Source organism: Ascidia mentula, chromosome 3, assembly GCF_947561715.1.
Source record: "Ascidia mentula chromosome 3, kaAscMent1.1, whole genome shotgun sequence".
Taxonomy (NCBI): domain Eukaryota; kingdom Metazoa; phylum Chordata; class Ascidiacea; order Phlebobranchia; family Ascidiidae; genus Ascidia; species Ascidia mentula.
Window position 1 is genome coordinate 1578287 of NC_138568.1, and position 12183 is coordinate 1590469.

General features: G+C 36.8%; 1 protein-coding gene across 11 annotated transcripts in view; it reads right to left on the bottom strand.

Annotated features, from left to right (window-relative positions):
- The window catches only part of LOC145894918 (NACHT, LRR and PYD domains-containing protein 4A-like), an 85138-nt gene that overhangs the window by 18498 nt on the left and 54457 nt on the right, over positions 1 to 12183 (bottom strand). For 3 of the 11 annotated variants that reach the window (XM_082983632.1, XM_082983631.1, XM_082983630.1), the window contains exon 2: positions 945 to 1085. The exons of the other annotated variants lie outside the window; for them this stretch is intronic. In XM_082983632.1, coding sequence (XP_082839758.1) covers positions 945 to 1001 — 57 coding nt within the window. In that variant the 5' untranslated portion in view covers positions 1002 to 1085. The remainder of the gene's footprint in view (positions 1 to 944; positions 1086 to 12183) is intronic. 11 annotated transcript variants of the gene reach the window in all.

Consider the following 12183-nt stretch of genomic DNA (forward strand, 5'->3'; position numbering starts at 1 on the left):
ATGCATATTACTCTTGATGTAGGGACTATTTTTACCATGCAGGAAAAAGACATGCTTGGTCAGATTTGATCAGTAATTATCCATATCTGGCCAGTCCAGGACTTTTTTGTAAGGTTAGTAGATTTTTGAAGTAGTGAAATATAGAAGATTCAGTTTGCCAAGCTTTTTAGGCAGAATCAACAATCTTGGTGAATCTTCAACTTCAGTCAAACAATTTGTTCAAATTTGGCCAAACCAAACTTCCACGCACACAAATATTCTTGAACAACAGCAATAGTAAATGGCTTATGATTGTGTAGCAATAATAAAACTCTTATTGAGACACATATTTTGGCGGTAACTCATGGCATTAATGATCACCAAGACCATGTATATCCATTTCAAATACTGACTTAAGAGGTTTGATGGTAGACACAGACAAGCTATTATTGGTTTGTTTATACATTAGTTGGTATATATGCACATTAGTACTGTCTGTCTGCCAGTAAAACTGACGTATAAATGTCAAACGTGAATATAAAGGTTCACCTGGCGTCATAAATGATTCAACGCGGAAGTGATGTATGTGGTTTCAACAAGCAAAAACCAAAATAACCCACCAAGCTACCCAATTACAATGAGAAATATCATTTGGCAAAGAATGCCACATGCATTAATATTTAATTTTACCCAAAACTCATTATAAAACATAAATTTAAATGGTTATAAAAGATCTATTAAACATAAAAATTTTTAAATTTATTTTTAAGAAGTAATCTGGACATACCGGACTTGGTCCATTCTAGTTGTTTTTTGTGGCAACTCAGAACAATTTTAATCAACTGCAACTCTTTTTCTCTTTAATGTGTGACAAAAATTAGTTTCCACATAAGTTTAAATGGTTAAAAAAAGATCTTTTAAACATAAATTTTTAAATTTATTTTTAAGAAGTAATCTAGACATACCGGAATTGTTTGGTTCTGGAACATTTTAGAACTGTCACCATCATAATTCTGGTCCATTCTAGTTGTTTTTTGTGGCAACTCAAAACAGTTTTAATCAAATGCAACTCTTTTTCTCTTTAATGTGTGACAAAAATTAGTTTCCTGAAAAACAGAATGCTTGTGTCTTGCATTAAAAATGAACAGACAAATATCCTTTAACGTTCCAATAAATGGCACTATATAACATAATACATTGTACATAATATGTAGCAGCACTTTATAACAAGTAAAAAAAAATAACCTAAACTAACAAATCAAATGGACAAAACTTTGACATTGCATTTTCACCATCTAATATAGCCAGTCTAACAACACCTTATTACATCACAATATTTGCCAATCCTTGCAAAAGGTAATCAGCAAAGTTACAAGATTGCATAAATGTAAGAAAAGATCGAAGAAAAAATCAACTTTTAAAAACATGCTGGTTTACTTCTGTTCAAACAACAACTACCTTTTTTATGCAACAATTTTTTGCACCTGTTTAAATTTTAACTCTTCAGAAACAGGAACTTAATCTTGTGACACACTAAAGCATTGTGGGTAATCCGGATTAATCTTTAACTAAATTTTATGAGGACTGCTGTACAAAGTGTGGTGAAAACGACATTTTGCTTGGATCGATATATCGATTATTTAACACCATATCAATTCGTAGTAAGAGTGTTAATGAAACGCAAAAGCACAAGCCTTGTGTTGATTGAAATTACAATTGACTTAACTAAATACATTATTACATGATAGTATTGTCATTCCTATCACTAGGCCATTGTTCCTTTGTACAGTAGTTTTGGTTGTTGGAATTTAACCAAAAGGTGTTTGCAACACAACTGTAAAAAAATCATAGCCATTGCAACATACTTGCACGCATAATAAAACTGCCAGTCGACATTTGTGCAACGAAACGCACTTTGACGACATCCAATATGTCAAAAAAAATTTGGAAAAAAAAGATATTTAGGGGAAAACAAATATATCAGGATATTTAACAATTATTTTTCACAAATACCGTCTTCGACCATAGAATACTAAAACACCAAACACATAATCTAAAGTAAACTGCAGATAAAGTTCACACTTATAAATAAGATTTTCGTTACTTACAACTGCGGGTTTTGTTTAGCTCACGTACTTGTGTATTATAAATATGTGAAAATAAATGCTTGCCATTCTTTTGAAGTGTACGATTACTCATACATAACGCGCGAACACTACCGACGCTGATTTGGTGATAAGCAAAAATCATGTTTGCGCGTCAAACCATAGAATATTGTACGTATTGTATGGACAAACGCCAAAAGCCTCTATTGTATAAAGATGAAGTGAAAACAGGGCAAAAAAATCAACAAAAAGAGCTAAAAACAAATTTTATTACGAGGCCTTTTTCATTCTGGATCCATCATCAGTACACTGGAAAGCCATGAAACGAAAGTGATTTTTACTGGGGTTCGCAAAAGCCCTTTCTACAGCACAGCAAATAACGCAAACTTAGTTTCACAAAAGGAAGCTGAAAGGCAAGAGAACCTTCCACTCATAAAACACACGCCCAGAGAATCATTAACCATCAAGGAAACTTTTCCATTCCGAACAACGAACTGTTTGGTGACGAAGTAAACAGAACTTTAACCTGCGGAACGAACATCTGATGATGGCTACAAAAATCCAGATCGCAATAAAAGTTAGTGGGTGATTGGCAACATCATTTAAGCGCCTGACCAACATACCTAGAAGAAAATCTGACCAACACTGCTGTGTCAAATATCGTTCGGTACAAGGACACTGTATTTGAAAGTTAATTGCGCGCTGTGTTGTTGCCAAAACTTGCAGCCTAACAAAATCCAATTACAATACAAGTGCCTGTGATAATACGCTGTGCATTTTATTGTCGCAAAAAGCGCAGTGGATGTTGCTTTCCGCTTTAATCAATTTAAAACAGGTAAAACCCAATTCCGCATTACGCTTCGGCAAGTGTCAAAATTTGTTTATCCAACAGTATTTGCTCAAACGAAGCAACATTGCCGAAAAGTAAAAAAGACATCAGTCTTGAATGAAATCTGCTCTTAAACACGCTTTTACTGACTCTGGACGTGTCACCACTGGGTAAATATTTGCAACATTAAAACATCACTTGGGCTGTAAGTTCTGAGACTTAAGTACAGAATTTATCCGCCCTGTTGCATTATTTCTACTTCGTAAAATTACCACAATGTTACTTTGTCCTATATTATGACATCAAATACGACATTGAAGCGTGTACATGTTATTGAATTATCTGTGGAACGCTGAACATACGCTTGGTTGCCAAACCCGTTGATGTAACACTGGCGTCAATCCTCTGTAGCCGTAGGTGAAGGCAGGGTTTTCCAAACTAGGTTTGTGGCGACTGAACATGTAGGGTCAACAGAAAGTGGAACATACAGTATGTGCACTGTTACAAATAATTGCTGCAGTGAATTATTGGCGTCGTATATGTTATTATAGATTATCAACCTTAAAAGCGCCAGCACTCGTCACGTACAAATATCTTGACAGTCCCGATTACCCAACAACCTTCAAGCCAGTTGGTATACAGCCTAACAAGGTAGAGACGAGCTCGCAAAGCTACCTGCTGTTGGCCGTTCAATTAAAGTTGTTTAAAGAGGTTGGAACCGGTTGGTCGTTTGACGAAAAAGCAAGACAATAAAATAAATGGGATCCCATTGGATTACAAACTACACAAACGTCACCCAGGAATCAGGTTTATCACAATAGGTGGCGGTAGTTGGTAAAATACAAATATACATCATGTGATCTCACCAACCAATCAACGATGCAAGAAGTACTTACGACCGAAACTTTCGGTTGCTGAGTGTTTTTGTTCCCTATGGGTAGATATTTGCTACAATAAAACATCACGTAGGCCGCAAGTTGAGCGACCAAAGTTAAAAAAAAATATTTTATAATTATCACGAGACAATTGTTTTGAGCTTTTAATGAGGCCAATGTGACATTTCCACTTCAAAACCTTGCAACACCACAATAATAAAATAAATGCTTAGACGACAAGTTTATTTAGTCTTGTAAAAAAAAAACTTGGGTTGTACTGTTATTAAGTATTTTAACCGTAATAGTTGGTCAATAAATATGTAACAAATTATATAACTTTGAAACACGTTTATTTAAATTAAACCACGATTGGTGTGAAAGGTTTTGTTTTCCCTGGTAAAGACAATGTATTCTACGCGGTAGTTGGAAAAAGGGCTATTTCAACATCATGTGATCGAAGCAATTAATTAACAACACAAGTACTTTTAAGGTCTGGCGCTAATTGACGTTCTGGCACCACTGGGTAAATATTTGCAGCATTAAAACATTACGTAGGCAGAAAGTTGAACGACTGAGGCACAAAGTTTCGGAAAACATTCGCCATGTCTGCTTTTCCACGCGAACGCGCGATGTCGGTTTTGGCTGCGTGAATTCCAACAAAAAAGTGGCGCACATTGGCGCCATCATGTGTCGAAAGTACAGTGTTTTCCAAGTGGACATTTTACAACAATGAAGACCCTGTTGGACTAACATTTTGACGTTAGCGTAGTGTCAGCAATGATCTTAGAGGTTAATTTCCGCTATTAATAAACAATAACGCAATAAGTACTAACGACCGAAGCTTCCAGTAGCTAGGTGTTGGTAAATATTTGCTAAAATAAAACATCACGCAAGCATAAAGTTGATCGACCAAAGTTCACGTAGGAAATAATTTATGTGCGAAGAAAAACTACATTAGCGCCATTTGTGTTAAACATGTGAACATAATAAAATAAATGTTAAGACCAGAGCCTCCAAAACCGGACCGATAAGTTTTGCTGCTTCCAACATCACACAAAATACAGGATGCAACTGCAATATTTCACAAACTACGCCTCCACACAACATGTGCACTGGGTCGCTGTATAGACTTGCACTGTTTTTCAGTATTTTAAGTATAATTGTTGGTCAATAAATATCTAACAAATTATATAACTTTGAAACACATGAGGTCGAGGTATTTTTTAAATCTAACCACGATTGATGTAAAAGGTTTGGTTATTCCTGGTAAAGATAATATCTTCTACGAAGCAGATCTAACACAAGTCGTCGCGGTATTTGGGAAAAAATTGCGATTTCATCATCATGTGATCGTAACAATTAATCAACAACACAAGTACTTTTACCAACAAGGTCTGGCGCTAATTGGCGTTCTGACATCACTGGGTAAATATTTGCAGCATTGGAACGTAGGCAGAAAGTTGAACGACCCAGGCACAAAGCTTCGAAAAACATTCGCCCTGTCTGCAAAGCAGCGACAGGGAATCCTATTGGTACGCTGCAATCTAACGCGTCACTAACAAGAGAGGAACTAACAACGCTTCGTTGTTTATTGACCAGATGAAGTTGTATGAAGAGATTGGGAACCGGTTGAATGTTTGAAGTTAAAACAAACGTCCCGATAATTTATCTGCGAAGAAAAACTACACAAGCGCCATTTGCGCCAAGACTGTGATCAACAAAAAATAAATGCTTGGACGACAAGTTTTTTTTGGTCCCAACATCACACGAAATGCACTGATTCACTACATAGGCTTGTACTGTTATCAAGTCATTTAATTATAATTGTTGGTCAATAAATATGTAAAGAAATTATATAACTTTGAAACACATGAGATCGAGGTATCTTTTTAAATCAAACTACGATTGGTGTGAAAAGGTTTGGTTATCCTAGTAAAGAAAATGTATTCCACAAAGCAGATCTGACACAGGTAGTCGCGGTAATTGGGAAAAAGTGCTATTTCAACATCATGTGATCGTAACAATTAATCAACAACACAAGTACTTTTACCAACAAGGTCTGGCGCTAATTGGCGTTCTGACATCACTGGGTAAATATTTGCAGCATTGGAACGTAGGCAGAAAGTTGAACTACCCAGGCACAAAGTTTCGAAAAACATTCGCCCTGTCTGCAAAGCAGCGACCGGGAATCCTATTGGTACGCTGCAATCTAACGCGTCACTAACAAGAGAGGAACTCACAACGCTTCGTTGTTTGTTGACCAGATGAAGTTGTATGAAGAGATTGGGAACCGGTTGAATGTTTGAAGTTAAAACAAACGTCCCGATAATTTATCTGCGAAGGAAAACTACACAAGCGCCATTTGCGCCAAGACTGTGATCAACAAAAAATAAATGCTTGGACGACAAGTTTTTTTTTGGTCCCAACATCACACGAAATGCACTGATTCACTACATAGGCTTGAACTGTTATCAAGTCATTTAATTATAATTGTTGGTCAATAAATATGTAAGGAAATTATATAACTTTGAAACACATGAGATCGAGGTATCTTTTTAAATCAAACTACGATTGGTGTAAAAAGGTTTGGTTATCCTAGTAAAGAAAATGTATTCCACAAAGCAGATCTGACACAGGTAGTCGCGGTAATTGGGAAAAAGTGCTATTTCAACATCATGTGATCGTAACAATTAATCAACAACACAAGTACTTTTACCAACAAGGTCTGGTGCTAATTGGCGTTTTGGCACCACTGGGTAAATATTTGCAGCATTGGAACATAGGCAGAAAGTTGAACGACCCAGGCACAAAGTTTCGGAAAACATTCGCCCTGTCTGCTTTTTCACGCGAACGCGATGTCGGTTTTGGTTGCGAGTGGCACACAGGCGCCAGCAAGTGTCAAAATTACAGTGTTTTGCAAGTGGGCTTTTTCCAAAAATCAAGACCCTGTTGGTTTAACATTTCGACGTTAGCGTTGTGTCATCGATAATCTTAGAGGTTAAGTTTCGCCTATAATAAACAAACTAGTGATTCATTAACAAAAATAAAATCCAGGCCACCTAATAACTTGGTGACATAAGTTAGCGATTAAAGATGCATCAATTATTGTTTTAAATTCATACATTTGAATTTTAACATTACAGACAACAGTTTCAAAATTCCGTCACACAAACAAATTATTGGAAGCCTAATTCGGAAACAAATTATCAACAAACCAACAAGCTATCAACAAATCTAACATGTCAACTCTCAACCACATTTACACTGATGACTTTTCACACAACGTCACCCTGGGAATATTAACTTACAACATATCTGATCATATGCCAGTATTTGCAGTAGTGCCCCAACAATCACAATTCCAAACCATCTAAAAAAGTACATTTTGACTTGGAACAGTTCATGCAAGGCATTCATTACATTAGAAACTGTCGTTGTTTGTTGACCAGATGAAGTTGTACAAAGAGATTGGAACCGGTTGAATGTCTGAAGTTAAAACAAACGTCCCGATAATTTTTCTGCGAAGAAAAACTACACAAGCGCCATTTGCGCCAAGACTGTGATCAACAAAAAATAAATGCTTGGACGACAAGTTTTTTTAGTCCCAACATCACACGAAATGCACTGATTCACTACATAGGCTTGTACTGTTATCAAGTCATTTAAGTATAATTGTTGGTCAATAAATATGTAAAGAAATTATATAACTTTGAAACACATGAGGTCGAGGTATTTTTAAATCAAACTACCATTGGTGTAAAAAGGTTTGGTTATCCTAGTAAAGAAATGTATTCCACAAAGCAGATCTGACACAGGTAGTCGCGGTAATTGGGAAAAAAGTGCGGTTTCAACATCATGTGATCGTAACAATTAATCAACAACACAAGTTCTTTTGCCAACAAGGTCTGGCGCTAATCGGCGTTCTGACATCACTGGGTAAATATTTGCAGCATTAAAACATCACGTAGGCATAAAGTTGAACGACTGAGGAACAAAGTTTCGGAAAACATTTGTCATGTCTGCTATTCCACGCGAACGCGCGATGTCGGTTATGGCTGCTTGAATTCCAACATAAAAATGGCGAACAGGCGCCACCAAGTGTTTATAATACAGAGTTTTGTTAGTGGACTTTTTCCAACAATCAAGACCATGTTGGGTCAACACTTTAACGTTAGCATTGTGTAAGCGATGAACTCTTTGGTTTTGAGGTTTTTTGTCGCCTATAATAAACAAACTGGTCAAATGATTGTTGACAAAAACAATATTCCATCTGTTGTTTTAGTTGTGGCATAAAATCCAGACCACAAACAAATGATTGAAAGCCTAATTGGGAAACAAATTATTAACAAACCAACACACACAGCACCCTCATGTAACATGTCAACTCTCGACCACATTTACACTGATAACTTTTCACACAACGTCACCCCGGGAATATCAACTTGCGTATTTGCAGTAGTACACATCACAATCAGAATTACACGATATCGAAACTCCACAAGATGACATACGACAATATTTTATAACAGAAAAAAAACAATACTACTGCCACTTAAAACTAGTATTTAAACAACAAATCAAACACAAAAATTGCGTTCTGTTATTTTCACTGTGTAAAATATCCGGTCCAACAGCAGCTCAGTACATACCATTATTTGTAAATATATTCAAAGGGCAATCCCGTAAAAAATTAAAAAGCAGTTTGCATAAAATTAAAAAGATAAAAAATAAATCTTTAAAAGGATGCTGGTTTACTACTTCTGTTCATACAACAACTACCTTTATTTATGCAACAATGTTTTTTGCACCTGTTTCAACACCAAAGAGACGACAAAACTTTTTTTCAGTCGTCAAAACTGTTTTGACACAGGTGGTCGCGGTAATTGGGAAAAAAGTGCGGTTTCAACATCATGTGATTGTAACAATTAATCAACAACACAAGTACTTTTACCAACAAGGTCTGGCGCTAATTGGCGTTCTTACATCACTGGGTAAATATTTGCAGCATTGGAACGTAGGCAGAAAGTTGACGACCCAGGCACAAAGTTTCGAAAAACATTCGCCTTGTCTGCTTTTTCACGCGAACGCGCGATGTCGGTTTTGACTGCGTGAATTCCAACAGAAAAGTGGTGCATTGGCGCCACCAAGTGTCAATAATACAAGTGGACATTTTCCAACAATCAAGACCCTGTTGGATTAACATTTTGACGTTAGCGTTGTGTAAGCGATGAACTTAGAGGTTAAGTGTCGCCTATAATAAACAAACCGATCAAATGATTTTGAAAATGAAAGCCAAAGCTAAAATGCTGTTATTCATTAGTAAACGTTTCGAACACTAACTGCATCACATCATGATTGTTGACAAAAACGATATTCCTTTCTGTTGTGAAACAACTTTAGTGCGTCCTGTTTCCATGCCAACACTCAATATCGATTGGACATTTACGAAAATATCAGCATTCAACCGTGTTATGGCTGGGGTGGAAATACTATAAAAATAAACGTCACAAGCCAACAACATTAATTTGCCATTTGTGTCGCTGAACCAGACTTTAAAATCAAATTAGATAAAGCTATCTTTATGGAGGTGGGGGGTGGGGGCTTTTTTACTTTGAAGTGGAAACATATAAAACGAAAGTGATATTTACTGAAGTTTGTAAAAGCCTGATCTTTACAATGCGCAACAAACGCGAGCTTAGTTTTACAGAAGGAAGCTGGAAAGCAAGAGAACCTTCTACTCATAAAACACCCGCGCACGTTAGTGAGTTACGACCATGTTAATAAGTTTCATGTTCGTTAATTAGGTATGCGTACATAAGTTTGACTTATGACACGGTTGGTTATGAAATGTATCCTATTAAGGTGCATGTACACTAATAGCGAACGTGCTGCTTATTAAAGCGCGCGTATCTTATTATTCCACATAGTGTCGCTCTTATTCGGATTTTGACACTGTTGGCCTAACGTGCACGTTCCTTGGGCGGGTGATTGGCAGCATTAACCAAGCGCCCGACCCATATACCAAGAATAAAACCTGATCGGGTTTCGTGCCCAGGACATCCTGGGTTCAAATCCCGGTGTGGTCAAAAAAAAAACCGTGCACGTTCCAGACACACGCATGTTATCTAAGGTACGCGTACAATACGACGAATTATGACACCGATGGCCAACCATATACACAACACATGTCTAATCATGTCACATAAAAACAAAGAGGATTTGGAGAAATATACAAATATTGAAATTGACAAGGTCAATACATGGATGCAATCCAATAAACTAACAGTTAATTGCCAGAAAACCAAGTTCATGCTCTTCTCCAGACGTAAACAATTAAACAACAAGTCATTTCACCTGAAAATCAATGGCATCGCGCTTGAACAAGCTGAGACAGCTAAATATCTTGGCATAGAGTTTGACAGTTAACTTTTACAATGGTCTGCAAAAAAATAGCTAAAAGCATTTTTTTTTGCTATTATGTACAAGCTTAGGCACCACATAGGCCAAGGCGCACTACGAACTGTGTATCATGCGCTATAGTATACTCTTATTTAAATATGGTCTTCTAGCATGGGGTTTTGCTAGTCCGTCACTACTACATCCTCTAGTGGTTGTGTAGAATCGGGCCATGCGCTTAGTAACCAATATTCCTTTTCGCACCCACACCTGGCAACTACATGCAATTCTGCCGATACATTAAATGCATAAACTACAACTTTCGTACACAAATACAAAAAAGTTCGTACACAAATACAAAAAAGTTCGTACGCAAATACAAAAATCAACGTTTGCCACTAGCTATAAAGAATTATTTTACACCAGTTGCTAAAGTTCATGCCCATACAACCAGAAGTCATACTAACCACAAGTAATTTCTTCCACGTGCGTCAAAGGAATTGGGCAAAAAAAACTAAATTACAAAGGCGTAGAAATACGAAACAACATTCCAGAATACATAAAAACGTTTAGTTTTGCCGGATTCCACAAAGCACTGCACGCATTCCTTCTCGATTCGCTTAACTTAAATTTACACAACACGTGGGCGTGGTAAACACCCCCAGGAATGTTATGGTTGAACCAAACGCGATATTCAATTAATCAAACAATTATCGAAAACTTGCTGAGAGCACTTGCCCAAAGTCCATAGACATGCCTAAAAATCTGTTCACACCGTTTAATGTCTTCTGTTTACGCAAAAAAATTCATTAATGAAAAATACGAATCACATTGTTTTTTTTAAAAAAAGGTTAACAAAAAAAATGCAAAATTTCCTATCTAATTGCCGCTTTCTGTTTTTCCTTTTGCAACGCCTGTACCTTGCAAAGGGCCGGTCCTATAACTAAGAATGGTTCCACCGGTCCCACGTCACCGTCTACGTTCAAATTGTCCACCGCAAGTTGTACTGATTTGTCGCTGACTTTCACGAAAATAAAATAAAATGAATTGAATTGAATATAGATGATCAACCTAAAAAGCGCCAGCACTCGTCATGTACAAATATCTTGACAATCCCGATTACCCCAGCAACCTCAGTTGGTATACAACGTAACAACGCAGATAAGAGCTCGCAAATAAGCTACCTGCTGTTAGCTGTTCAATTAAACTTGTTTAAAGAGGTTGGAACAAATATACATCATTACATCATAGCAACCAATCAACAACACAATAAGTACTTACGACCGAAACTTTCGGTTGCTGGGTGTTTTTGTCCCCAATGGGTAAATATTTGCTACAATTAAACATCACGTAGGCAGTAAGTTGAGCGAACAAAGCTCTAATAAAAATCTTTTATATTTATCACGAGACAATGTATAGATCTGTATTGCAATAAAGCTCATGAGCTTTTAATGAGGCCTGATGTGATATTTCCGATTCAAAACCCCGCAACACCACTGGTAAGATGACATAACGCGTCACTAACAAGAGAAGAACTCACAACGCTTTGTTGCTTGTTGACCAGATGAGGTTGTTCAAAGAGATTGGGAACCGGTTAAATGTTTGAAGTAAAAACAAACGTCCCGATATATTTTATCGGCGAAGAAAACCTAGACAAGCGACATTTGTATAAAAAATGTGACATTAATAAAATAAATGTTAAGACCAGAGCCTCCAAAACCGAGCCGTCAAGTTTTGTTGGTTCCAACATCACACAAAATACAGGAAGCAACTGCAATATTTCACAAACTACGCCTCCACACGACGCGTGCACTGGGTCACTGTATAGGCTTGTACTGTTTTTCAGTATTTTAATTATAATTGTTGGTCAATAAATATCTAACAAATTATAAGACTTTGAAACACGTGGGGTCGAGGTTTTTGTTTAATCAGACCACGTTTGGTGTGAAAAGGTTTGGTTATCCCTGGTAAAGAAAATGTATTCTTCGAAGCAGATCTG